This window comes from Cottoperca gobio, chromosome 21, assembly GCF_900634415.1.
Source record: "Cottoperca gobio chromosome 21, fCotGob3.1, whole genome shotgun sequence".
Lineage (NCBI taxonomy): Eukaryota > Metazoa > Chordata > Actinopteri > Perciformes > Bovichtidae > Cottoperca > Cottoperca gobio.
The window spans coordinates 13897827-13925656 of NC_041375.1; the positions used below are offsets into that span (position 1 = coordinate 13897827).

The 27830-nt window shown below is 38.9% G+C and overlaps 2 protein-coding genes across 2 annotated transcripts; one reads left to right on the forward strand and one right to left on the reverse strand.

The window, feature by feature from the left end:
* Positions 1–422: 422 nt before the first annotated feature.
* On the forward strand, positions 423–1988 carry gcgb (glucagon b). Its single transcript, XM_029458529.1, has 4 exons — positions 423–478; positions 586–691; positions 1527–1682; positions 1868–1988. The coding sequence occupies exons 2-4, from the start codon at positions 597–599 to the stop codon at positions 1986–1988; spliced, it is 372 nt and encodes a 123-aa protein (XP_029314389.1). The 5' UTR covers positions 423–478; positions 586–596.
* Positions 1989–4593: 2605 nt separating this feature from the next.
* Positions 4594–27191, reverse strand: slc4a10b (solute carrier family 4 member 10b). Its single transcript, XM_029458528.1, has 25 exons — positions 26964–27191; positions 20101–20182; positions 17914–18066; positions 17655–17790; positions 16808–16968; positions 16459–16644; positions 15310–15398; positions 13567–13724; positions 13299–13386; positions 12493–12639; positions 12293–12387; positions 11358–11532; positions 11104–11237; positions 10559–10804; positions 10308–10413; positions 9771–9932; positions 9429–9542; positions 9179–9340; positions 8813–9064; positions 8522–8590; positions 6959–7132; positions 6400–6519; positions 6242–6306; positions 6045–6146; positions 4594–5063 (listed from the first exon to the last, which is right to left on the reverse strand). The coding sequence occupies exons 1-24, from the start codon at positions 27009–27011 to the stop codon at positions 6062–6064; spliced, it is 3207 nt and encodes a 1068-aa protein (XP_029314388.1). The 5' UTR covers positions 27012–27191; the 3' UTR covers positions 4594–5063; positions 6045–6061.
* Between the last annotated feature and the right edge of the window lie 639 nt (positions 27192–27830).

Consider the following 27830-nt stretch of genomic DNA (forward strand, 5'->3'; position numbering starts at 1 on the left):
ACCCAATATATTATAGTTAATCATGTGAATAGTCTTAGATAACTTCACATGCAAGCAGTGTGGAGAGAATACAGGATCATTTAGTTTGAAAAAAATATAGCTTTGTTGTCTGTACGTGATTAAAACAATTCAGTTTTGGTTTCATGACACTGAGAGACAGTAATTTGAACACACGTGGGTGCCAGTATTTGTCAGGGTAGAGTTCATGTTTGATTGTAACACCTAAAGTAGCAGCTTTTACCACAAAGTCAAATACATTCAGTGAACTGAGACGGAAGCTGACTAATGGGTTGAGAGTAACAGAGGATATGCTGAGGTTTCAGTGACGGGGGAGTCACCTGGGAGAATGCTCCTCAGCTTCACTATATAAGACTGAGCAGATCAAGAGGGGATCATGAAACAGCTTCAGAGAGAAGAAGGGCACCAATCAACGCACTTTACAATCCTCCTCTCAGACGCTCGACAGAAAGGAGCACAGGTGAGAATTTTTGTACCTTTTCTTGTTTCAAACATTTACGTGAGATTTTATTTCTCTCATGCTTTATTGAAATATTCTCTCAGTGTCTGTCTCCGCTGATCTTTCAGAAGCTCAAACAATGAAAAGCGCTCACTCTTTGGCTGGATTCCTGCTCCTCATCATGATTCAAAGCAGCTTGCAGGTGCCTGACCAGGACACAGACCGAAACCCTATGTAAGATCAGCTTCCAGCATTGACTCATCCACGTTGGCCTAACAACCTGCCAGAGCAAAGATCCTTTACGGGACGATTTCAAAGCTCTCACCATGACTGTATTTGGTGACACCATCCTGACCAACTACCACTTCTTTAAGCTTAAATCTTTTTTTATTTTCTTTGTTTAAATGATCTTTTTCTTTTGCTTTTTTTTTTGCTCGAGAGGGCCAAACATTTCTAAAGAACGACGGGTAAAGAATGCTTGTGCTGGCAGACAGCTTTGCCATTGACAGCTCCATGTGTTGCACTCAGAGAATCTGCTATTGACATTAGAGGAAAAGGATCTCCAGTGCAAATAGAACAAATGTCATTTACCGTTATGTCAACTGTCATTTTTAATGAGAAAACGGGCAGGGGATATATATATTATAACTTGTATTTTAGGGCAGTTACGTGAGATGATGTGTTTTTATTTTCTTAATACCTTCATTTAAGTGTTATTTGCATGTATTAGATTTCGATATCTTGTGTTTTAGCTAAAATGTGAGGTCTTCTGTTGCTTAGTAGGAGCATAGTGTAATCTTGTGAACATTTGATTTCACAAGGAATCACAGCAAGAAGATCCACATTTACAGAAATGATTACTTATTCTAAAATATATGATTAGAGATTGGTGGATGAGAATGATTGAGCAGAATAAACAATTGCGGTGTGGTGAAGACTTCAGGAAGTCGAACCCCCCATACAAAAGAGAGACTAAAGACAGTTAGGCATTTACAGACATATGACAGGAAGTGGTGTGTTTGAGATGAGATTGTGTCAACTTAAGTTTTATCATCTCCATCATTCGTAGGCTATTGGCTGAAAACTCTGTGCTGGCCGAACCCATTGAGCTCCCAAACATGAAGAGACATTCAGAGGGAACATTTTCCAACGACTACAGTAAATATCTGGAGACGAGAAGAGCACAAGACTTTGTCCAGTGGCTAAAGAACTCAAAAAGGAACGGGTGAGTGCGCCCTTTTCTTACTGGATCACTTCAACTTGGTGTGAATTTGATTGAATATAGTCTGAAATATATTGAGAGTCTGTCTTTAACAGCATTAGTACTGTACAGATGCCTCTGGTATCAGACAACACAGTTATATAAACAGCCTTTGTGACTGTATCCTCTGAATGTGTCTGTCTCTACAGGGGCTTATTTAGACGCCATGCAGACGGCACCTACACCAGTGACGTGAGCTCCTACCTGCAGGACAAGGCTGCCAAGGAGTTTGTGTCCTGGCTGAAGACTGGCCGAGGCAGAAGAGAGTAAACTCAACCAACGGCTAAACAATGCAACAATTCACACGGACCCTGTGCTATTCTATGTTTCACAATCTGTACTAGACTTTTTTTTTCTTGGTCCTGCTATTAAATTCCACTCATACAAAGCTCTGCTGGCCTTCAGTGGTTGAAAGAAATGTTGTCAAAATGCAAAAAGTGAAAGTATGTTTGAAATGTGTCTCAATCATAAATGCTGTGTGACTTTTTATCAGATATTCACATCATGATTCTTTATTTTTATTTTGGCATTTTCATCTTTCTTCTCACATAAAATGTGTAAGAACACATTACAATCACATTATTATCCTGAATTGCAACTTCAATAATTACACCTGTAGATAGTCTCAATACCTTTTCTTATTGTTCAGAAAAAAAGTCATATTTAGTTTTCAATAAAGAAATGTGTACAATCTACGAGTTCCCTCTTTAAAAAATGAATCCATTTTTACATAATGTTGGTTTGACAATGATCTACATCTCAGTGTGTGCATGTAGATTATGTTTTAGGTGAAGGATCTGTCCATCACGAATAGACTTTTAAAACTTTAATCAATTGCAGTTTCAAAGAGAAAATTGTTTTGCATAGTCAATTGGTTAAAGAGAATACAAAGCTGTTTTTCTGTTTATGGAGGCAGAACAAAAGTAAACACGTCAAACTCCCCTGGGAGAAATGTGCTGTGGGATGATGGGCGTCACCTGTCAGCTGTCACTGGAGAAGGATCTTCTAGTGATGCTCTGACAGCACACCTGGGAGAGTTATGCTAAATGAAAGAACATGAAATCACGTCAATCAGCTCAGACTCGCTGGGAACAATGAATGGGTCGACACTCTCGAGATCCTCCTGGCGCTGAGACAGAAACTCACATGAGCCAGAAGCTTGACATGCTTTGGGATGTCTCTAAGCTGTCATCCGTAGCACATCAAACCATCTGTTGATTACAAGAACCTTTGCCCACTTCAGTCTATTTGTAGGCCAAATCTCAGAGGGGTGAAAATGAATGCTTTAAGCAGCAATGATGTAGGATGTTTCTATCGTGTCATCCCCCATGCAGGTATTACGTTAATGGAGTGTGTGATCAAGCATGTGCACCGACCTAATCATCTGACAGTTGGTCTGATATGTGATTTGAGCCAAATGAATGGAGGGTTTTGTAGTTACAGATCAAGCAATGTTAAATACATGTCTGTAATACTTTATAATAAGGGTACAAACTTGTGCTTACTGCATTACTATTGCATGAATAGTGATGATTTAATGCATGAATTAATGCATCAGGATGTATCACAAATTCCTGTTGCTCACCTTTTCGTGATCATCAAATCAAATCAAATCAAATTTATTTGTATAGCCCAATATCACAAATTATACATTTGTCTCAGTGTGCTTTACAGACTGTACAGGTTACAACATCCTCTGTCCTCAGACCCTCGCATCGCACAAGGAAAAACTTCCTAAAAGAAACCCCAAAATTAAAGGGGAAAAAATGGAAGAAACCTCAGGGAGAGCAACTGAGGAGGGATCCCTCTCCCAGGACGGACAGACGTGCAATAGATGTCGTGTGTACAGGATAAACAACATAGTACAAATACAACATTTGACAGAAATTATGTTGTGTTGGAAAAAAAAAAAGAAATAGAAAGTTTGGATGAATCCAGGAAAATGTCAATAAGGCTTCCCGGTGTCCAGCAGGACCAGGTCAGCAGGCGCAGCCACGATTCATGATCCTGACGTAAACTTTATCAGTGGCAACCTGCCACATGAGAGACAGACACTCCGGGGATGATACCCCGGATGGTGAGTTAGTAACATACATTTACATAAATGCATACAGATAGAGAGGGAGAAGAAGAGAGGGAGAAGAGAGAGGGAGAGAAGGAAGAGAGCAGGGAGGTGTCCCCCGGCAGTCTAAGCCTATAGCAGCATAACTAGTGATGCTAAAGTCACTATGAGTTTATGTGATTAGTTCCTGCTAATGGATTATCATTTATAGAATTGTGCCTTGCACACAACATTATGATTTAGTCTATTAGTGACAAAGACAAGACGAAGTGTGCTCATAGAAAGATGTTTATTAAGTTAAAATGACATTGACATGATATGCAGAATTAAATTTATATTTTCTTTTTTTAAATAAGCCCATCCCTAGTTATTTTCAAACACCTCATTGTGATTCTCAGATGTTTGACAGAATTGTATTAGATATCTTTATGATTAAACTTATAAATTCATGATTCACTAAACTTTATCCAAACATTAAAACAAGTTATGAGATTATTAAAAGTTACATTTACAATATACACTGACAATAACACCAGGCAAAGTACTGTAAGTCTCTGTTAGAATACAAGGTATTCTGTAGCAAACATTCATTTTATTACACAAAATAAATATAGATAAATCATTTCTCATATAAATGCAGAATTGACATTTTGGCAGAAAGTAATATTGCATTTTGTTCATAAGAGTATATTCAAAATGGTTCCATCCCATAAAGAAACATCAGAAATGTATACTTTGCAGGCTTTACATGTGTGTACACGTTTATTTATGGCTTTTCAGGAAGTCTTTATATGGTTATGATCAAGAATGAGCTCAGGCTTTTACAATATTTATTAAATCTTTATATTTAATTATACATCATATTCAATTTCTAAAGAGAAATGAAGAATTACAAGGAATCAGTAAATAAATAGATAAATAATTCAAGGATAGAAAATAAATAAAATACAAATTGATCCAATAACAAAAAACTTGAAAACAGTCTTTTAGCAAAACAAACCTTTTACATTTTCTTGGGAAACATTCAGTGAAGAAATACAGTTTCTAGATTTAGAAAGTACAATTTGACAACACGAGAAATAGTTTACTGGTTCATGAAGAGGCAGAATACTTGGGACACATTATTCACTTACAGTACACACAAGATTTACAAGACTAAACATGAAGCATTGATTAACGGAAGCATACAATACAGATTTGTTTTACGAGCGCGCCAAGGGACGGTGACAAAGACTCCATCTTTCATTTATCATCATGAAAATACTGTGACTGTGCAGAGAACCCTGAGAATCAAGAAAGAAAAGACAGACGTCAAATTAAAAGATATATACTGAGCATGTACTGTGTTTTTAAGATGACTTGTTACCAGCAGTAGTGAAAGATGTACAAAGATTCTTTATTTGAGTAAAAGTAGTAACATCAGAGAGTAAAAATAAATGAAAAGTATTTTTTGAAAAGAAGTATTATCAGCAAAATGTACTTAAAGTATACAAAGCAAAAGAACTCCTTATACAGAATGGCCCCTTCCAGAGTGTTATGTTATTATATACTGAATATATTATTCATTATTCATATTATATTATTATTATTATTATTATATTATTATTATACTGATTATAAGATCATTTGTTATGAATGAAAACTCTTCCCACTAACAACTACAGCTGTACAAAGAGGTGCTGATAGACAGCTGTTTCCAGTCTTTGTGCTTTATATTTACACAACAGATATGAGAGTGGTATCAATTCCCTCAACCAACTTTTGATAAGGAAGGGAGTAGGTATAAAACCTCTCACTGTTCCTTTAAATCTCAATTTCAAAAACCTAAAGAACTTAACAAAACATTAGTTCATCTACAGTCTGTTGCACATGAATCGGGAACATTTCTTAAACATGTACACGGTGACGGTTTTACTTGTGTTTGAGTAAAAACAACAAGAAAAAAACTAGTTTTCTCATTATGCGTCCTAAAAAAGATTTTCTATAAACTAAGACAGGCGCGGACATAAAGCAGATTCCACAAAAACATGAAGCCAAAGATTTAATGAGCTATTCGCAGCCAACTTTGTAAATATACTACTGCGGCACCATTTCCTTATTGAAATGTTTACCTAAGCTTATCAGTGCCCACACACAGTGTAGACCCAATTATTATAGAACGTCAAACGTTTAACGTATATTAAAAAACTTTGATCTAACCTTATCACACTTTTCACTAACTATGAGCGAGTATACTGTATATTCAACAATGCAAAAAGTCTTACCACAATGTTTTTAGGTCTTACGGCTGCTGGCTGTTGGAATTCCAAGTATTTCCAAAAGAACCTTTTGACATTTCATCTGTGATATTGATGATGGGTATTCCTCTAGTGAAAAAAACAGGCGACAATGTACTCTCTCTATCTTTATGCAACAGAGAAAAACTGTGTAAACGTCACTTTGCAAGCATATTACAACTTACTTGTACCCCTCTAATGGCACTTGCACTACTCCCTCATCTTCTGCCTGTAGACTCTGCTCCTCCTCCTGACGGTTGAATAAAATACAGTTTAAATGCATGTAGTTATGAATCAAATGAAATGAAATCGACATGCATGTAGTGATGAATAGCAACAGCACCTCGTCAGCATCCTCAAGCTTCTTCTTCTTGCTCTCTGGCATGAGATCATCCAGCCAGCTCAACTCTCTCTTGGTGAAGAAACAGTCCATCAGCTTCCTGATGAACACCAGAGCCAATACCTGGAGAATTGACAAACAGAAACCTCTGAGAAAGTCCGACTTCCTAATTAAGGAGTACGCTGCGCTGGAGAGGTCGATAGATTCAAAGAAATAGGAAGCCGAAAAGGATGAATCAGTTGACATGTTTAAGTAAAGTCAGGGATGTAGAAGAAGAAGTTGTAAGGAACGTGTGGCTTTAAAACACTTCTGCATGCACAGCAGCAAAACTCTATACATTTGTTACAACAAAAGTAATGATTGATACAGTTTCATATTTTGGGGAGACTTAAAATCAAAATAGATAGTTGTGTCTACCTCCAATAACTCGTGCATTAATCACATTGTACATGGTATATGCCCAACTGTCCCCAGTAACATATCTGTATCTGCAGGAGGGTGGTGAAAGGTATGCTGCCTGTGTCAAAGTCTTGCAGATGCTATAATTGGATTGTTTACGCACCATCATGGGAAACACAATGGCAGCCTTGGAGGTCTTGATTACCCAAAGCATAACCAGACAGGTGAGCTGGATGATGGTGAAGAGGTGCACTTTCCTCAGGGGTACGTGTCGTAGATAGACGAAGTCTGGCTGGTGCTTAGCTGGCATGCCAAACAGTGTCAGACGGTCAAAGAACTGGAGAGGATAAATGATGAAAACAATTCTTAATTTGGCTCCCCATCCCCCAGAGAATCCTGTACAAGAATCCCCCTCATGACCTACAAAGTCCTCCATAACCTGAGCCCCATCCTACCTGACTGACCTCCTCCACAGACACACTCCCACCCGCACCTTCCGCTCTGCTGCTGCTGCTGCTAACCTCCTGAGCAGCTAAATGTTCCACTATGTTCACCAGCTAGTTGCCAACATGTGTCTGTCTGCTGCTTAGTGCTGAGCAGGTCGTGTACACTGGGTGTTAAAAAGGCCTGACAGGTAAATATTAAACTGAAAGAGAAGAGCTTCAGGTTCAGGCGATAATTCTATAAAGGTTCATTACTTTAACATTGTAACATTATTTTCATATTGTCATTTAATACATTATCATGACCAATATTGATGAGAGACACTTTAAGTTGTCTTATCTATGTTCATAATGCATAATTTGAGAAGAGTTACAACAATATGTGCACTTGTAATGTACAAGGGTTCCTAAAAGTAAAGAAAAAGTTAAGGTAAGTAAGTAAGTAAGTAAAGTAAGTTAATAATTGTTAAGGTTAGCATTTTGGCAGACCTTTTTGGCAACAAAAAAGCTTTTATGAACTGACAATACACCGCCTGCCCTGCATAAATCAGCATAAATCAGCATCAAGGTAAAAGTTTCTGTCTGCTGAATGTGTAACTACAACGAGCTTCATACCCTTGAAACCATAGAAGGACTTTTGCGCAATCAATATCTTTTTTTTTTTTTAAGTGTATGTTTTAATATAAATATAGTTTATAAATAATAGAAAGTATTTCAAAGCGAAGAAAATAAAAATGAAATGGGGCAATTAAATACCAGCCAGGTGTTCTTTAAATGCTGGGAACACACTCGAGTCCAATTAACACTTTTTATCTGGGCAGCCAGACAATATGGAGGCGATCCCCTATCATGGCTCCGTGAGAATTAACTGTCGAAACAGATTATCCGGTTGGAGCATCTACAAATTAAAATGTAACCACAGTGGCCAACTGTCTATGTAATCTCAGCCATGCAGATAATCTAAAAAAAAATAGTAACAACCAAAATTCTGGTCCTAAAGTGTGTGATAATGACCATTTTAACTCTGCGACTCTGTTTCCATGGATTGTGTGACAAAAAAGTGCAAATAAAAATAAGCATGATAAAAAATGTGTAGGTTTTTTTGTGATGCAATTAACTTTAAACATAAGTTAGGTAAATGTAATCCACCAAAACCACAGAGTCTGTCATATCAAATGTCATATGAGGCATATGTCGTATCCTTGTGGTTCCTCATGTAATGATACTTTATAATGGGAGCAAAAACAGATGCATCAAATACAGTGAAATTCAAATAGTTTTACCTGAATGCCTCTGAGAGAAGATGCTCCCATGTAAAGGAATACTCCATACAACACAGGCATAGGAATGAACTGAGGAACAATAACACATGTGTGTCAAAAGCACAGTTATGGCAGTAATTGCTCTAAATTAGCAGACCTGCTGCACTTAATAATTAACATTCAATGTCTTCAGGATGAAGCACTGAGACATGTATTACAGAGGGATACTATACGTCACACCTGATTATACTGGAAGAATAACTGCACACGGATGAAAATTCACAAATAATTTTTAAAAAGACGGCGTCTGACCTTCAGCACAGACGTCATGAAGACAGAGCAGCCCATGAGAGTGAAGATCATGAGGCCGGTAATACGTTGCTCTCTGATGCCGAGGAACTTGGGCTGCTCCCCAGGAGCTGAGCACTCGGACTCGAGCTTCAGGCTGTTGACGTGGGTGATGGAGAGGACGGTGGCCGCTACGAACCAGGGCAAGCCCATCAAAGAGCACACACCAAGCATCACCCCCACCATGAACAGATCCAGGTGGTACCCGCAGCCTTTCTGAAGGGGGGGAAAAGCACACCAGTAAATAAAGTTGAATTTGAGCAATTTTGAAGTACTTTCAGACACGCTGAATTCAAATCAGGATGTCTCAAAGCTGAGACAGGAAAGTACCTTGAGTTTGTGTTCCTTCCTGTTGATGATGACAGCTGTGATCTGCTGGTCCATGAAGATGAGGATGGTACAAAGAAGAGCTGGGAACACAGTAATGATGGTGGTCCACCAGGGGTTGGGCCCCAGCGGGTTGATGAACCAACCTCGATCATCTCTCGTTGGCTGATAAATTAGAAATAAAAAATATTGTTGTTGGTTAGACACAATTCAGAAATTTGTTGATAAAATCTTCTTTTATGGACTAGCTCACCTTAAACACACTGGGAACCTTTAGTTTTGGAGAGGGGATCCCTAAGGCATAGTCGATTAAGACCATGGTAAGGATGGCGAAGAAAACAGCAAAGTCACTGATGATGGATCTCACCTGATAGAGAGGAAAACATGTCAAAAATGATTCAGTCTCGTCTATTTTACCCAAAAAGGGGTTACAGGAAACAGAACTCATTATGTTCCAAATGTCCTCGTTTCTATTATGCAGTACCTGTATTTGACCACTAGAGTGTACCACTGCACTGTGCTGCTGTAGTAGCTTTTTCTTCATGCTTGGATCATAATGCACTCTAATATAATGATAATGTGTGAAAAATAGTACCTTTGTGGGAAAGTAATTGCTGAACTTGAACTCTTTGAGGAAGGCGGACAAGAAGATGGTGGAAAAGAAGAGAATGACACACCAGAAGAGGACATCAGGAACGTAGGGTCCATTAGGGCTGCAGGCGCTGCCAACAAACTCCCCGCGCTTTTCAATACAGTCCTGCAACAAGAGTTATTCATGCTCATCATATGTTTAGCAATACACGAGAATCAGCAAACATGAGTTTTTTCAACAAATACGCTTTATGAAAATCCGTGTGCACAAGAAATTTAACCGAGTACAAAAAAATGTGCTTTTATAGTGATTTGCAATGAGTAATCCAATATAATCCAGCGCACATGCCCTTAATCTCCTCTGTTCATCTTTCTACATCAGGGAGGGCATGCCACTTCAAGGTGGAAAACCTAAATGCTCAGTATTCTTTTTATTTTGTCTCAATAGTTCCTGCTCTGGTGTATAAAACCCCCCATAACTGACAGATTTGTTTTTGTTTTTAATTCCTACTTGTTTAAACTAATTCACCATAGGTAGTACCTTAGTCTCCAGTGCTTCCCAGTAGATTTCTGAGGCAGTGACATTAGTGATCTCCCAATACTTCAGGGTGGCATTGGTGGGGTCAGCAGGTTCAACACATGAACATCTGCGGAGGCACATGAACATCTGGGTGACTGAATAATCCCTCATCTGTCAGGGATCTACAGGACCTCCAAGAAATGTACTTAGTAATTACACTTTTTTTCCACTACTTTGATCAGGATATAGTGTGAGAATAAGTGTCCACGTACGAGTACGTGGTGAGTTTGTCCAGGTTGTTGTTCTTGTTAAAGGGATAGTGGTCTCCCAGGTAGATAAGTTTCTCCAAGGCCTCATAGATGAAGATGATGCAGATGAGTGAGGCAAAGGCTTCCTCCGTGAAACGTGTGATGTAACAAACGAGGGAGCTGGCATCTGTAGCCACCAGCACGATGCAGAGGAAAGCTGTCCACAGACCAATGCAGGTTCTCAGAGACAGATAGGACAATCCATACTCCCTATGTGGAGATTAAAGGGGAAACATCACTGTAGGACATATTTGAGATGAAAGCAAATCATATATAGATTATTTACTGTTTGCAATGTGGTGGGTTGGAGGAAGACATTATCAAAATGAAATGTTCTTTTTTAATGGGAGGCCAGATGTTTGTGAGATGGTTCATTCAGAAATGATCCCACAGTTAGCCGATAAACATCAGACAACGTAATCGCAGAATTATGCAACGTATAGATGAAATGAATAGTAGAATTTAATAAAATTATTTACGGATACAATCATATTACAAATAAATCATACTTGCAGAATTTGAACAATATCTTTTCAAATACAAGCACCGGCCCTGTGCTGCCCAGAATGGTGAGGGGCTGGCCGGCAAACAGGGAGTAGGCTATTCCAGTCAGTGAGGCTCCAAACAGAGACTCAATTGCACTCTGGGAAATGTGAGAGGATAGAGAGATCATTGATGAATTAAAAATATCTGCCTTATTGAACTACAACAGCTTGTCTTGGCAGAACGGTGAACATTTAAAAGAAAAATGAATATTATTTACTATGCGTCCTTCTGTTGCCTCGCCCAGTAGTCCTCCAAAGGTGATGACAGGGGACATGCAGGCACAGTAGAGGAACAGGAATGAGGCCACACACTGTAAACTGAACGCATCCGTGTAGTCGGACAGGTAGCTGGGTGCCTTGCGCTTGATGTCTAGAAAGAGACCACCAAACAACCTGGAAATATAAAAAGGAATTGTGTCACTTATTGTTGTCATTTATTCACATGTGAAAATGTCATTTTCAAAAGCAGAATGATTTATTATTATTTATTCAATTGTGCTGACATTTTTTACTTTACTTTTATTTATTTTTTCACTTTACTTGCTTTCCCTCTATTGCCTTTTTCCCGATGTTCAACTGTTGAGTCTGGCTTCGTGTGATAGGCCTCTACGATAGAAAGGTCTAGCTGCAAATAGACATCTCCAGGCAGGATGTTTCTATGGAAACCTTGGTATGATTACTATGTATTATCTATTATTTTATTTACATAAGATTATTTCATGGTGCAGCCATTTTTTTGTGCCATGTCATACTTTCTATTAGACACATAAGAAGCTTTTTTTTTAATTAACAACTGTAAGCACAAAAAATAAATGTAATAAGCCAATTGAAGAAGCACACTTACAAAATCCTTTATTATATTTAACGGCAGGCTCCCTCTAAGTTCTTAAACATAAAAGCATGATGACATTAGTGTAGTGTTGTGTGAAGCTCAGGAGGCTGAGTAGTCCAATTGTAAGTAGATTCTCTGCAACAAGGTAGTGAGTGTTGTGAGTGGGCTGCATGCTGTACTGCCACAGCACTTAGTATGAGGCACTTATTTAAAATAATATGTCTTCACCTCTGCATAAAGACTTCACACTCTTCTACTGCTGATCAGAATATTATTTTGAACAAAAAACACTGCCCGTTCTCTCCCTTTGTGGTTCCCCACCTCTCAGTACGCTGCAATTCTGAACCCCCGTGGCCACCTTCCTCCTCCTCCTCTTCGCCCTCGTTGGGAAAATTGTTATTTTTCTTCCTCTTCTCCTGTTTAACAAACAATCCACAGCAGTACGGTTATTTCTAGTCACATGTTATAGAAATATAAAAGATAAGAAAAGAAGGAAACCAGCTACCAAAATTCCTACTAACCTGAGAAGGTACATTTTTTGGTGGCTCTATCCGTATGGTTGGGTCCCACTCTCCCGGAGGTAGGACTGTCACTTGATCCAGGAATTCATCGATCCCAGCGATCAGATCATTGCGGTCCTTAGCTTTATAGGCAACATCATGGAAAACCTGGAGACGTAAAAATAGGGAAGGTTGATTAAGGCTGCACTCCTGACTCAAACCTGCACACGCTGCACTGTATGTGCAAGCCTGACCCCACTCCCACAGTGTTCAGCATCCTTCAAGATGCATACTTTACATACTCGTGGTGTAGCTTTAATCCAACAGACAGGCACATTCAATCGTGTGGCTTTGGGACTTACTTAACCCCATACGAGCAGAAGATACCATACAAACATAGGACCTGCTCACCATGACACAAAAGTGTTAATCACTGACTCACAATTCTCCCCTATAAAATATCCAGTCTCATCAAAAGTTCTCATTCCACAGAGTGTTTAACAAAGTTTGGACTTGGTCAAAGCCCATATTTTCCTCCTCAGTGATGATGGATGGCAGCCAAAATCCCAAACAAAAAGGAGGACATGAGGGCTGACCAGCCGCCAACATTTGTCATAAGAAGCTCTGAGCTGTGTTTCATGCTGAGAAATGTTCCATCACTTCAGGAATTGCTTTGAGTTCTGCTGGACTGTGAATTTATGCAAAGCGCCTGCATAAAATCTCAAAATGACATCTGGTTGACATTCAAAACAATCCACACTCTTCAAAACATTAATGAAGAAATATACCCTGCAGGGTGCTAACACTGTTCTTTAGTGAATTCTTACCTCATCTGTCATAAGTGTTGCAATGGACCTTCCAATCTCATGATACTGAGACCCTCTACCCAAGGGCCCTAAAAGAATAAACAGAAACCTAAAGACAAAAGCAGATTTTTTTGAATACACTGTCAAATCAAATCTCAATCAGAACTTACTTTCAAATGTCCCTGTCTGGCTCATTTTCTAAACTACAGACAGGGTTCAGCTGGGTAAAATGAAATATATTAATAGCTTATTGAACTGGTTTAGATGAATCAGCCTGCAGTAACCAAACCTTGTGGCGATGGGGACTTCAGCAAGCCCACTGAGCAAGACCGCCGGGGAAAGGCGGACAAATGCCACCACCGGCTTGTTCAGACATTCCAGCTCTCCCACTAACACGTTACACGCCTCGGCACCTGCCGGGATCTTCTTCATGAAATGAAGGTCTATCTGAAAGAGAACACAAAGTGCAGCGTTTAGAATATCATATAAAAAGGCTATGACACCCTTTACAGTAATGTCTAAGCTGCTTTGTGTGACAGCATGCTTTCAAAAAGGTAAATAAATAACAATTACGTTCGAAACAGAGTTCTATAAATAAGTCATTGTTTGAGTTTATCCTCACATTAAGCCCTGAAGGAAATGGTTTGACTGGATTCTGGAGTATAAATACAGTCCAACTGTCCAGGCTTTGTGTGTCATATGATGTAAGTCACATGTGTTACAATAAATTATTAGAAAAGATTATGGAAAGATTTACGTGAGTTTGACCTGTTGAATAATGATGGGGTATCTTAAGTATGATGCCTAAAAACATATAAAAGCTGACCCCTCTTACAGTAGCTATAGCTGCTTTACACTCTTTAATGCAGTGTAACTACACCGTACAGAACATTTTGGAATATTAAACGTGTTGATTTTTCAGCGATAATTATGTTGAGTTGACAAGTGTCGACTGAAGTGTTGTTTATTCCTTCATAGAGTTCATGTGGCTCTAGGGCGGTTGTTCAGAAGCACCAAAAATAATATGTGTAATGTATTAATGTGTCTTAATGTCAACACATTATAGTGCTGATTTCTAAAGTATCACAGTTAATACTGATTATTTTGCTGCGTGCATAAAGTAAATAATAACATACAGAATAATATGGAGGTGGGATATTGATTGGAGCCGTGGTCATAAATGTATAAAGTGCAATATGGATGAATAGGTGCATTCAATTCAACAGTTCTAAAAATGCACTCCATAAAAGCATTAACAATCTGGACCTGGACAAAAGATCAAACTCATATACATCACGCAAAAGTTTTAAACACAGATTGTATCTTTGTCTTTGCTCTGTTTGGTTTGTAATACTTAACATTATAATCCTAATCCTTTACTAGATGACCTGTCTATTAAAAAATACCAACAATGACCTTTTGTTCATTGTTCCAAACACAATTAAATAACAGCCCTGCTCATATTCGTCAAAAGTATGACATGACACATTTAGGCTACTGTTACATTTACACGGTTGTACAGTGTCCTGACAGCTCTCTGATAAACGTACAATCACTCCCTTTTGACGTTGATGCAAGATCCTTTTCAAGTAAAAATATCAATAAATATAAAGATGCCAGCATTTACAATACCTAAAGAAAGTATTTTATTATTACTATACGCAAATTATACAAAAGACAAAAAATCCCCCCTGTGTTATAATACATATCATAATATTATGAATGCTGATGAGTCCAGGCATTTTATTGTGGTGCTCATTCTTATACCGTTTCATTATTGTTAGGTATTTTATCTACAACCATGTATTACATTTTATAAGATGATGATAAGTTTTGCATATAAAAGCATACTTTACCAATTAGGTAGTAAAATAACTGTCAAATGTCTCCCTCTAAAATGTGTGGTACAGTATTAAGTAGTATAAAATGGAAATATTTAAGAATAGTATGAGTTTTTTGACATTATGCACAGAAGTTATGAAACACAGTACTGTATGTTTTACAGTGCATCTGCACAGTGTGTGTACTACACCTTGCTGAAGTCCACATGACTGTTCTCTCTACCGATGTCCCCTTTCCCATCTGGACCCGCTAACTGACACTGGGAGGCCGTCATCTGACCTGGACAATCCAGATAGGAGAATTATGAATCAATTCCAAAACATTTCAGTATTCCAGCAACTGATGATTTCACAAAATATCACGAGACTGACCAGGAGAATATCTGTAGGGAGGAAAACAGGAGTGTGGATCACACACAGATCACGGTGGACAACATGATAACTGTCAAACTGCCTGACAGGTCTGGCCTAATTTCTGTATTCATTAAACGAAAGGGTCAAAAATTAACATTAATTATAGTGTTTAATGCGCTTACAAAGCATGGCGTGGAGCTTATCGGAGATTGTTGCTTTGAAATGAGCTTGAAAAAGCCACACCAGTAAAATATAATTACTCATGATGTGCCACCAAGATGTCTAGTAAACAAAAATAAAATGTTTAACAGTTTGGTGTGATCTGCGTAACTCATTTTGTCATGTGGAATTCTGGCAAATCTGAAGCTGTTGGCGTTGATATAGGCAAGTAATGCTTCCAATTACACGCCTGTCCGGGACTAAATTTAGCCCAACATTTAAACAAATGCACCAATTCCCAAACTAATATTTATAGAATGTACTTTCTAACTCCACCACTTCAACCCAACAAAAACAACCTGTTTTGCCAGTATTAATAAGAAGGATGAGAATATTTCCCTCTACAATATGTTTTTTTAAGTAAAAGCTGGTAAAGGGGCATGCTGTATGAAGCAGCACCTGTTGACTGCAGTGGGGCTGTGGCAGGTGGATGGGCAGATGGTGGGGAGAGTTACGAATGAAGAGAAGCCGGAGCATACAATAAGTTAAGACCATATGCGTATAAGACACATACACATATTGCACATTTTCAAAGCATCTACACTTTAACACACTTTTCACTTTATTGCAGAAGCAAGAAAAGCAATGGATCCAAACTTCTCACAGTTTGTCTATATATCAATCAATCAATCAATATGTTGTAGCCAGTTCAACCAAAGGCTGGTTCTTCCTTCTACAAATGTGTCATTTAAAATAATGATAGAGACCTGAAGAAGTATAATTGTTGATATGGTTTATATATATATTTATAGCTCTGGTTTTCTGACCATTTTTGTCCAGGTGGAGCTCCGATGTCCGTCGACCCATGTCAGCAAGGGAGCGTACAATCGGCAGACGATTAGCCAGCTTCTTATGGTTCTGGTGATGGTGCTGCTTCAGCAGTGTTTCACGCACTCTCTTTCTCAGCTCATCTCCCAGTGGTGCGTATAACTCCTGGTGGTCCAACACCATGTCTAAGGCAGACACAGGCGAGACAAAACCATTTTTTCCCTCATAAGTACAGTTTACATTTTACTATTAAGTAGCCTTACAAAATGTAGCTAATCGTCATCAAGACAATATTTTCTGAGTCACACTAACTTTGTCACTTGCTACCACGGTGTCTCATTACAGTACCTGCAATCTCTTCGATGGTATTAGCCTTCATGTCGAGCAGCACAGTGCTGTTGATAATGCAGCTTCGCAGCTCAAACAGGCTGTGTAGAGACAGAGTGGCTACGTAGGGTTTACTCCATCGCTCTCCTCCGTCCTCCACATCCTCCTCAAACTTCAGCCACCTGTAACAGCAGTATGAGTACCAGTCAGGAGAGAGGCCCGCAGATGGTGAAACCAGCCGGCCATCTGTTATAGCTGCATTAACAACACTCCTTCATTCCAGGTCCCTCTCACATTTAGCTCATTTAGTCCCCTTCCTTATTGCCTCTCATCAGTCTATCACTATAAATAAAGTATGTCTGATTTACCATTTTAACAGACGGCCATAATTCATAGGATAAATAAATTCTAAATGTTGTTTAACATCGACAACTATCAAAGTAAGTAACAACAAGATAGTTCCCCGAGTGATTACATCAGCGAGTTGTGATTACTTAATGTGATGGAAACACAAACGTTAGACACACAGCTACATCTCTCATCAGTATAAGTGGGATCGAGGGAGTGACCGGTCCATTCAAATCAAATCAAATCAAATCAAATCAAATCAAATCAAATGTATTTATAAAGTCCAATATCACAAATTATACATTTGTCTCAGTGTGCTTTACAGACTGTACAGGTTACGACACCCTCTGTCCTTAGACCCTCGCACCGCACAAGGAAAAACTTCCTAAAAGAAACCCCATAATTAAAGGGGGAAAAATGGAAGAAACCTCAGGGAGAGCAACTGAGGAAGGCAGCGCTTTCAGTAACGACATGTAGGTCATGACTGTGATGATACAATGACACGGCAGTCTAACAGTACCTGGCACTTTCTCTCCACTCAGAAGCCTCTCCATCCCTCACACAGATTTCATCCATCTCTGTGAAGAGTTCATGAGCAATGTGCTCCTCATCATCCTCAGTACCCAGCAGGAACTGCACTCTCTGGGAGGGAGTGTCTGGGAACACAAGGAATTGTGTTTCAAACGTATCTTAAGTTAGTAAGAGATCATGAGTAATGGTAGAAATACGATTTGTTCTCTGTGCGATAATACATGCAAGTCCGTGATTGTATTTAGTACCATAAATAGGAGACTCTCGACCCTCCACCAAGGATGGAGCCCGGTCCCTCATTCTTCTCTTGTGTTTGTTGCCATGGTGATGGTGCCTGCGATGGCTGTGGCGCCTCGTACTGCCCAAGGGGACGTGGACCCCGATGTAGAGAGTCCTGTGGCCTGGGGAAATAACCCACCGTGGTTACAGGTCTGCAACGTCTCTGTGTGGGCGTGTGTGTGTGTGTGTGTGTGTGTGTGTGTGTGTGTGTGTGTGTGTGTGTGTGTGTGTGTTATGATTTCACTGATCGTCTTTGTGTTACTCCATTAAGCTTTATTTATGTGTGTTTTTACTGGGATGAAGTTCATCGATCCAAAAGATAATATGTAACAATTTTACTCTTACTGCTGCTAGATAATGTACCATGGCACATTAAGCAGCACGTTAACGCCACCTGGTATGGTTGTAAAAGGAAGCATTATCAGAAAAACCTCTTTAATAGGAATAAATCAGACAGGCGTTACAGAATCCTCCGCTCTCGCACCACCAGACTCAGGAAGAGCTTCTTCCCTGAGGCAGTGACTGTGCTGAACTCTTCTCAACCACTTCATTAGCATTGCACTCACCTGCACTGTTATCGTACTTACAGACATGTTATTTGCACTATTCTTATGTGCACATGCTATACCTTTTATACTGTTCAATGTTGTTACTGTACATACCATTACAGTTTACACATACAACCTGCATTTGCACTATGTTACATTATTTAAAGTAGTTTATAGCACCATTCAATGCACTTTCTGTATTTAATATAGCACATTTTATACTGATAATCGTGTCTTCAAATGAGCTACAAAAATACGTGTTGAAATTGTTATTTTGGTCGACAGGGGCATATAATTATAATGATGAATGAAACAGGATAAAGTAATCTGATATAGCCTACACTATTCTTACAATGTGTATGGTATAGTATCTATATATAGTATCCTTTCATGTAGTCAATACTGTACATAAAAGCATACTGCATGAAGTGAGTGCATGTGGCTTTGACAAGGAAAGTGTGAAAACACTTTAATTACATGATGTGTGAAATGTGATACAATTCTAATCTCATATTGAGGGATTTATGTTTGAATCTAATGCTCTTGTTTGTAAATGACTGTGCATGTATATGTGAATATGTGTTGCGTGGTTGTTAATGCATGTATCTATTCTTGTATTATCTTCTCAATGCCTTGCATGTGTCCATGTTTGTGTTTGTGCAGGTATGAGACAGTGCGAGAGAGTTTGTCCGCCCACTGATCTCACTGCAGTATGACATGAAGATTCAGACAACCGTACGCAGTGCTCGTCAGAATGATTAGTACAGCTGTGCTAAAATGCTGGGTGCGTGACACGAGTCATTCATTAATTAAGGTATTCTGTGATAATAAAGTTTAAAACCAAAATCATGCTGTGACCCATGCCTGTTGAACTTGTTTATTTGAATCTATTAGGTAAATTCAAGCTGCATAATGGCGTGCACATCTCAGAACAATTCCCGTTTGTTTTGCAGTATCATAATAGCTCAATTTAAAACAAAGATAATGGCCAATTTTGATTAACTTTCTTTTTTTCTTACAGTTTTGTGGCTTTTTTTTTGCTATTGAGCTCTGGAATGAAATTGCAAAGCAGACCCCAACAATGATCCTTCTTCTGATCAAATGACATGCATGAGATGAACAGCACCAGCACTTGCAGTGTCATGCTATACATAAAGGCTACCTGCATTGTGGCCATATTAGATTAATTACCGTAGTGGTTCCAGATTCCATTTCATATAAAAGGTGACACAAAATGTTGTTGTTTTTGTACTTACTGCTGAAACCTTTTAGTTTCACTGAAAAATTAAAAATTAAAAGCTGTGTACTGTAATCCATGTCTGCAGATACAGATGGGGAAAGCTGCTGGCTTTTAGTAAGCCAGAGTTACTCAATCATACTCTTTGTATCTTGTTTTGATTGTCCATGTTTTTCCGTGATTATGACATTTCTGATGCAGTTCACCCACAGTTTCTACCTCCCACTCTGCTCTTGTCTTTTAACTATGAAAAAGGCTGTCAAGAGGAAAGCAGCTGTTTTAAGGACCCAGTGGGCGGATTCAGCTACAGCAGCCTTTCACTGCTTGAAGCTTTTTGTTTATTCTAGATGCATTCAGTGCAGTTCAGGTACCTTCAAGATCCTCCTGCCCAATGTTGGTTCCCTGTTGGGAACGTGTTCCTCCTCGGTCCACCACAGCCTCGTCATCATTCCTCTGTTGGACACATATAGATACACAGACAGACATCAACATTATAAACATTATTCATACAATATCATCACTTAGCTTGAACTGGAGCATGACACAACACATATTCCAGTATACTAATGTATCCTGAACATAGCATGTAACACAATGTTTGTTGACTTGCCTCACAGTCGAGGGCATGATGAACAAACACATCATCCAACTGAATGGCGCGGTTGCCAAGGAAACTAATGCACGTTTCATCTCGAAGAGGAAAGAGTATCATCTTAGTCCAAACAAAAAGCTTTTTGATAATGGAAACAATAAATGACCCACCTATTAATGTTGTGCTTCCTTTGCAGTGACCAGTATTACTTTGTTAATGGGATCCGACCTTGAAAGGTGAATCACTGCTTGACCTCATTTATAAAACATTAGGTAAAGTAAGTGTGAATTCTACTTAACTGGCTGGTTTTTATCTATATTATTCTACCACCCACACTTATCCAGTTACAACAACACTTGTTCATAATTGGAGGAGAGAGATAAAACTCAGGTTCGCATTTGAAATAACTGAAACCGTGTTATGAGAATCAGCTTTGATATAATAATTCTCATTGCCACACATGCAAGCAAGTTATCAGACTGGTCCACATGGAGGTTATCCAAACTCCATTTTTTACGGGCCTCACAGACATTCATATACAAAATTGACGGAAAATAAGTTTGGTGAAAAGAACATAATCCTCAGCGCAGAGCTTTTGTCAGATTACAAGAGAGAGTGTTGAATGCTGTTTGAGCACAAGAGATTTCCCTGTCCTACAGAACCACCAGGCTGATAACCCCTCACATGTGACGAAAGTTAATAAGCAGTTAACCACAGCCAGATACATTAGACAGATCAACAAGAGACATGCAGTCATTGCCATAGAAGGAGATGGCTTAGAGCATATGCATGTACATGAGGTCACTGAGAGAACCAGCGTTGTGTGGTGTGAGAGTCGGCCTGCTTATGTAATGCTCGTGGAAGAAGATGAGGGGGAGTAGGTGGTAAGAGTGAATCGGTAAAACCAACAGATATCCTTATTTGTCATTTAATAGTGCATGCAAGGATAAAAACTCAACACATGCTTTTATCTCTTTTATAAAATGTGTGAATCTATGTCATTCTGTATAGTTTTGGAGCTTTTCAACATCACACAGATGAGTTCTGAATCTGAACACCAACACACTGGCCATCACTGTAATTCTTCTGTATGTATAGGAGCGAAACCACCACACTCACTGCCTGTGAAATGTGTGCAGAGAGGGAAAAACATACTGTATATATTAAATATATATAGTGATTCGATTTAGGGGATGTTTGTTAGCAAAAATGACATGTCCCTTGTTAACCTGCCATCCCCCCTCTGAATCCCTTAGTAGCAGAGAGAGTGCAGGGTCAGAGAGGTTGTTTAGTCTTGTCTGGCTGAGTTGATCCGTGTGACCGAAATCACGCTAATATGTGAGAAGCAACAACTGCTGCAAGGTTTATGCAACATTTTCTCTGCCAGCTTTGCTAGTTTTGTCAGCTGTTTGGTGATGGGAGGTTAGCGTGCAGTTGCATTACCAGAACTTGGTGGCTAAAAACATCAGCACTAGTGATGTTACGTGCTGTGCCGAGGCTTCGGAGCGTGTGTCGAGTAATCAGGGAAGTTTTCTGTGAAGCGTGTATTGAGGTTTGTAACGTTTTAGATCAATGATGTGGTTCAGATCAGTTAAACCACTGCCACTTTCCAGTTATGGTATACAATCTTAATATATTTACTTGAAAATAGATGTTGTATTGTTATATATATGTTACATGGAGACATTTTTTTTTCATTGCCTTTACTGGCGCAAAATACAGTATATGAAAGATCACATGGTTGAGAGATGATATCTGCCTGTTGTAGACCCTTTACCCAACAGCTGGTTTTGTGTGCTCATGAAATTAAACCTTTTGCGAACCAATTTGCTGGAAAGCTTTAATGCTTCAAGAAGCTTCATCTCACCATCACTAATTAGCACTATTTAAACAGGTGTGTCCATTGCAAGAGAGACATTCCCGCAGGATTCTATGTAAATATATACTTAAATTTTACAAAAATATGCTTTTATTATATATATTCTCTTCGTCTTATTTGCCTAACTTTACTGCCGCCTGAGGCCAGAGGGTAGAAAACACCCGGAACTAAACAGAAATGTATTTCTACTGTGTGGTGTATTTCACCAAATAACCACCAGGGGCAACGAAGAGCCAAAACAACACCCCAAAACAAACAACATGAAGGTGAAATGTATGCTTTATCAGAAGTGTTTTCAAACTGAATGTTTCTGTTTTCCAGGAGAAAAGACTTAATGAATGTGCTCCAACCAGTTGGTTTGGAAGGTGCACATCTGGTTAAATGCCCCACCTACGTTAAAGAACACATACGCTTCCCTAGACGCCTTTTGCTAACATTAGCATGTGAGTGCATTGATGTCTTTACCAATCCTCATGAGGATCCAGTAATTGTCTCGATTTTCTCTTGGAGTGCTGGACAGACTGAACAACTGCTATTGCAGAGCAACACAGGTAGTTTGGTTAAAAACAAATTGTATCCGATAATTGCATTTTACACTTTCAACACTAATAATGAATTCATAAATATAATAATAAATACATCCACCATTACTGCTTCTAACATTCATCAAACAATTGATTTACTACAATGTTTGCTGAACAATAAGTGAATCAATGGTATTTAAGAGTAAAACTCATTTGACATTTACCGTAAATCCATGCAGCGACATCTGGGATTGAGAATGCAAAACAAACATCCAGCGAGTGCTACAGAATCAACTGTTTGGAAATTACAAACAGATTCAAAGCACTTATTGGAGTAGGTATTTTTTTTATCTTGATAGCTTACTTGACATCAGCTTGTCCCTGAGCCATCCTGACCACCAGTTGACCATTTTGGTATTATAATAAAGGGCACTGCTGTTCACAGCTGCAGTGCCACATGGGCTCAAAGCTGCTGTTGATAATCTGTCTACAAATACACAGGGCATGGATCAGCATCCCTGCTCAGATTAAACCGACAGTATTTGTTACTAAAACACCAGACACATTAGCCCATATTAAATGTGCACCATGCTCACATACTATTGTCACACAACAGAAGTCAATGTGGACTAAACCGATCACATTTCATTGCTTTAACACAAAATGCATTCAGTGACCACATCTTTCAAAATTCATGACTTGTTTTCTCGCTCAAACTCAAACATTCAAATCTTTGTGTGTTTACACTTATTTTGCACATGTTTACTACTATAACACAAAATGACTGTCAATTGGACTACAATTGAATACATTTTGCTCTATCTAAAATAAAATAAAATGTAAAACGCATATTTTCATTACTTGATGACATCTATGGAAGATTTGTGCCAGATGAGGAAAGGGGTCTTTTTGTAATGATTTGGGACGATGTGGCACTTCACCGTTCTCTTCTTTCCCAGGTGTATTGTAAAACAGGACAGAAGGTTGTAATGTGGATGAGAACTTGTGGCCAAATGCAGAAGACAGACTTGACTAGCACTGTTGTATGTCCGTGTCTGTAGCTGTCCTATCCAAGTGTATATATAGGGAAGTATATATAGTAAATACTTTAGTTTCAGTTTGTGCAGCTTATAAATTGCTTTATGGCAACAACAACAACAAAAAGCACATTGAAACATAATGCCGCATTTCTGATTTCATTGATACATATTCTACCTGTTGTTAGTGTAATAAGTGACAAAGTGTGATGCCTACTGTTGGGAGACGGATATTGTCAGTGTTCAGGTACAAGAGTTAATCCTGAGTTGTGTACAGCAGTGGTTTCCAAACGGTGTGCCGTGCCACACTGGTGTGCCGAGAGACAAATCCCGGTGTGCCGTGGGATTTTGAAACAATTAGGCCTATTGCATTTAACTGTACACAAGATTATGAATGAAGTAATATTTACTTTATCTGTACTTTGTCCTACACACTTATCTCACACTATAGAAACATTAGGCCTTATAAGCCTTATAAATAAATAAAAAGCACAGAGTTTTATGTGTTATAAAGGGTATTTTGCCCGGATATGAATACAGGTGTGCCTTGAGATTTTGGCTTGGTCTTTGATAATATAGCAGTGGCCTTGGCCACATAAAGTTTGAAAACCTCTAGTGTACAGTATGAAGTTTTTTAGTTGCATGAGTGCATTTTGGATGTTAGATGAACTTTTAAAGAGGTGAATTGGACAAACAGATGCTCCGTTGTAAATACATAACCATGACAGATTGATTTACTAACTCAGACGTGTTGATCAGATCAATGAACTCGGTAAAGTAGGTTCTGAAGAGATAAAGCAATCCAAAGAAGAGTTCAAGTATAGAGGTCCATTTACCCTTCCAGGCAAAACTACACTCCACTGACGCTTTTTAGACCGTCTAATAATCATGTACTCACCAGCAAAAATCATGTTAAAGGGCTGGCAAACCACACAGCTGAATTGATATCACAGGATGTGGCACATACTTGGACCTGATCCCTACAGATGGCTGTGGCAATTTTGGAAGCATCAGTGGCAGCAATATCATTAACTGCACAGGCTTTCATGTGGCACAGAATACTGTAATCCTTAAATGTTTCTGCTATAAATGTCAACATCCTGTAGCAGGACACAGTAGTACTGAATTTCCTTTTTTCAGAGATGCTATTTAAGGTGTTTTACAGCTTTGAGCCCTCATTTTGGCAGACTTTGTGTCTGAATCCATCGACAAGCTGCAAGATGGACCAGTAGTTCAGCTAGAGAAAGCTGTTTTCCACTTTTACATTTTTTTCCAGGATTTTACGCTCATTTTGGACACAGAGAGAGAGAGGGGTTCCTTTCTACAAAATATCCGTCCTGTGAAACACAAATTGCCCCTGGTTAACCACAAAACAATCTGATATCTCCTTAATTAAAGAGTGCTTGCCCTACCTTATAATTAAAGAGCCAAGGAGCCTCCAAGTTTTCAGAATTCATGAGTTCTCCCTCTGTGTCCTCTGCTGTATTATCAGTTTAGACAGAGTGCAACACGTTTACAAGCTCTGCGGTGTAAACTCCTGCTGCCCTGCCTCACACCATGCCTGACAGACACTGATGCCCTTCTGTTGTGCCAAACAACTGTAATTTGTGATTGAGCATCTATCGACAGAGCCACCGGTCTCTAATCATGAGATTATAACAGTGTCGTCATCGCTGTAGCATCTCGTCAAAGACGAAGCTTGCACACCATCCCGCCTCTGTTTCCTCTTTATATGTATGTAAAGTAAAGCTATACATAAGCTTTGAATGTTGCATCAACTCAACTTGGTGACTCTGCAGCTCCACCTGTGAAACTGTGAAATTTGATCTACAAAAAATCAATAACCTCAATGCAACAAAAATTTACATTTTATGTGTTAGTGTTTCATTTCAACGTTGATGCTCATAGTGGTACTGTATAAGCCGTAACATCCAGAGATTTTAACTCACTAAATGTCTGCACGAAATGATGAACCAAAAGAAGAACTGACCTAAAAGATTTTGGTTTTGATTATGATTATGAATTTAAGCATATCAATTCAAAAGAGTATCATGACACATAAGTCCCAGAGGATAGCACTTAAAAGCATTGCAAAGTAGTGGTCATTTTAGTTTGGTAGAGGGCTTCCACTCAAAACACTTCTCCGTTCAGACATTTGTTGCTCAGTATCAGATAAAGATTAACTCTGAAATTGTATTTTTAGATTCTTAAATGTTCAGTGACTTTTAAGACCAGGTTGCGACTTTACATTTGGAAACTAAAGCCACGCGGCTCTAAAAGTACTGAGAAGCTCAGTCAGTCTAAAACCTTTAGCTAATGGAAAACTCTGTTTTGAGGTAAACAGCATATGAATATTGACAACAAATCTCCTCTAAAATGATCAGCAAGAACCAATGGTGATGAACCCATGCGTCTCTGAGAACATCCCTGAGAGGGACTCTTTTATATCAATAGGATTTACCATTTCCTCCAAAGATACTTGTAGAAAGGTTTTGTTTGTCTGTGTGAGCTAACTGCCTGAGGATGTATTTGCACAGCCTATAGCTACAGCATCACCCCACTATACATTTTCTAAATGTTACACAAACCTTAATCATGTCACAATATTATTGACACAAGGTCACTTCTGCACGAATTTTCTATATTAATCGGACATCTGTCCAAACAGGGATTTGGCATATATATAAAATGATATAGCACAAAGTAATTGGACATCATTTAATCACTCCTACAGCCTACATGTTCCACTGTAAAACAGCGTCATACTGGCACATAAAGCATCCTGGTGCTGCCTGTTTCAATTCAGAATGTAACTTTCACATCCTGCCTAGATTATGTCACATTTTGGCGCACAGAAGAAGAAAAAAAGATTAAATAAAAAAATTTCTTTAGCGATGCAATATCACACTCATTTCTTTCCTCTGGAGAGACAGCACACTTTTATGTAAGTGAGAAGAGCTCTGCAGGTGAGCTACACCTGCTCAAAGCTCCACAGGTGGATCACCTGTGGCAACATATTAACATTTAGTTTCTCATTCCTAAATAAATTGTTGCATTTTTTGTAATAACAGCTCTTAAATGTTATCATTAGTTTTCTGTGAGTATATAGCACAGATTAATCTTGACAGTCTGGATAAAAATGGGTCCTTAAATATTTATCTACATAAGTAAATATTTGTCCCAAGAGTGTAGGGCTCTTTACCGTTCTTAGAAGCGGCTCTATCTGAGCACCTTGGTCCGTGGTGTCCATCTTCCTCTCAGCTGGATCACCGTATCAGAGAGCTGGAGCAGAGACCTCCGTTGAGTATAATCCGGGCAGGTGTAGCAGCAACTGAGAGACCACACAGCGGTCACATGTTTATATCATCGTCGGTCAGCAGCTCGGTGGTGATTTGCGCCTCTTATGCTGTCCTCTGCGTTCAAAGAAACATGCGCATCTCTGCCAGCTGACACGTCACTCTTAAATGTTTCGCCTTTGTTTCAGACGCAGAGGTGAGGAGTAAAACGCTGTGTGAGGTGTGCAAGTTATATAAAAATGTCTATGTGTCTTATTAGACTGTTTCTCAGTGGGCATAAACGTACTCATGAGGGCTATTTTAGCAGAACATGCTGTGCTCCAACTCTCTGCTCTGCAATCTGTGTTTAGTGCTTTCAACCACTTTTAACATGCAATATCTGGAAAATAAGCTTTAAAAAAGAGCTAAAATTAGTGTATTGACGTAAGATCATGTGTCAGAAAATTGCAGATTTTTCATTATATTTAGAACATTCTCTGGAGATGTCTGTCTCATTAAAATGTGCCTTGCATGATCCTGTTGGATTCTGAGACAGCTGCTTTGCTGTGTCTCCTGAGGCATCCTGTGACCTTTAAATGAGCTTTAGATCAAAAGTCTTAGCAGATGAAGTACTGCTTGATCATACGGTACCCCCACTGTGGATGAAAACTCAGAAAGTAGAAAGTAGGCAGAAAGTAATCAGGCAAGAAGAGATTACATTTTTTAAAAGTATTTTGGTATGAGATGGTGACATGATTTATAACAACAGGAGAAAAGAAGAGTACTAAAAAAAA

Coding starts and splice junctions, on each gene's coding strand:
- slc4a10b (XM_029458528.1), bottom strand. CDS start 27,011: ATGGACACCACGGACCAAGGTGCTCAGATAGAGCCGCTTCTAAGAACG. Junction 12,388..12,492: donor CAAAAAATGTACCTTCTCAG/GTTAGTAGGAAT, acceptor TTTGTTAAACAG/GAGAAGAGGAAGAAAAATAA. Junction 9,341..9,428: donor AGGTTCCCAGTGTGTTTAAG/GTGAGCTAGTCC, acceptor CTAATTTATCAG/CCAACGAGAGATGATCGAGG.
- gcgb (XM_029458529.1), top strand. CDS start 597: ATGAAAAGCGCTCACTCTTTGGCTGGATTCCTGCTCCTCATCATGATT. Junction 692..1,526: donor GACACAGACCGAAACCCTAT/GTAAGATCAGCT, acceptor CATCATTCGTAG/GCTATTGGCTGAAAACTCTG. Junction 1,683..1,867: donor AAGAACTCAAAAAGGAACGG/GTGAGTGCGCCC, acceptor CTGTCTCTACAG/GGGCTTATTTAGACGCCATG.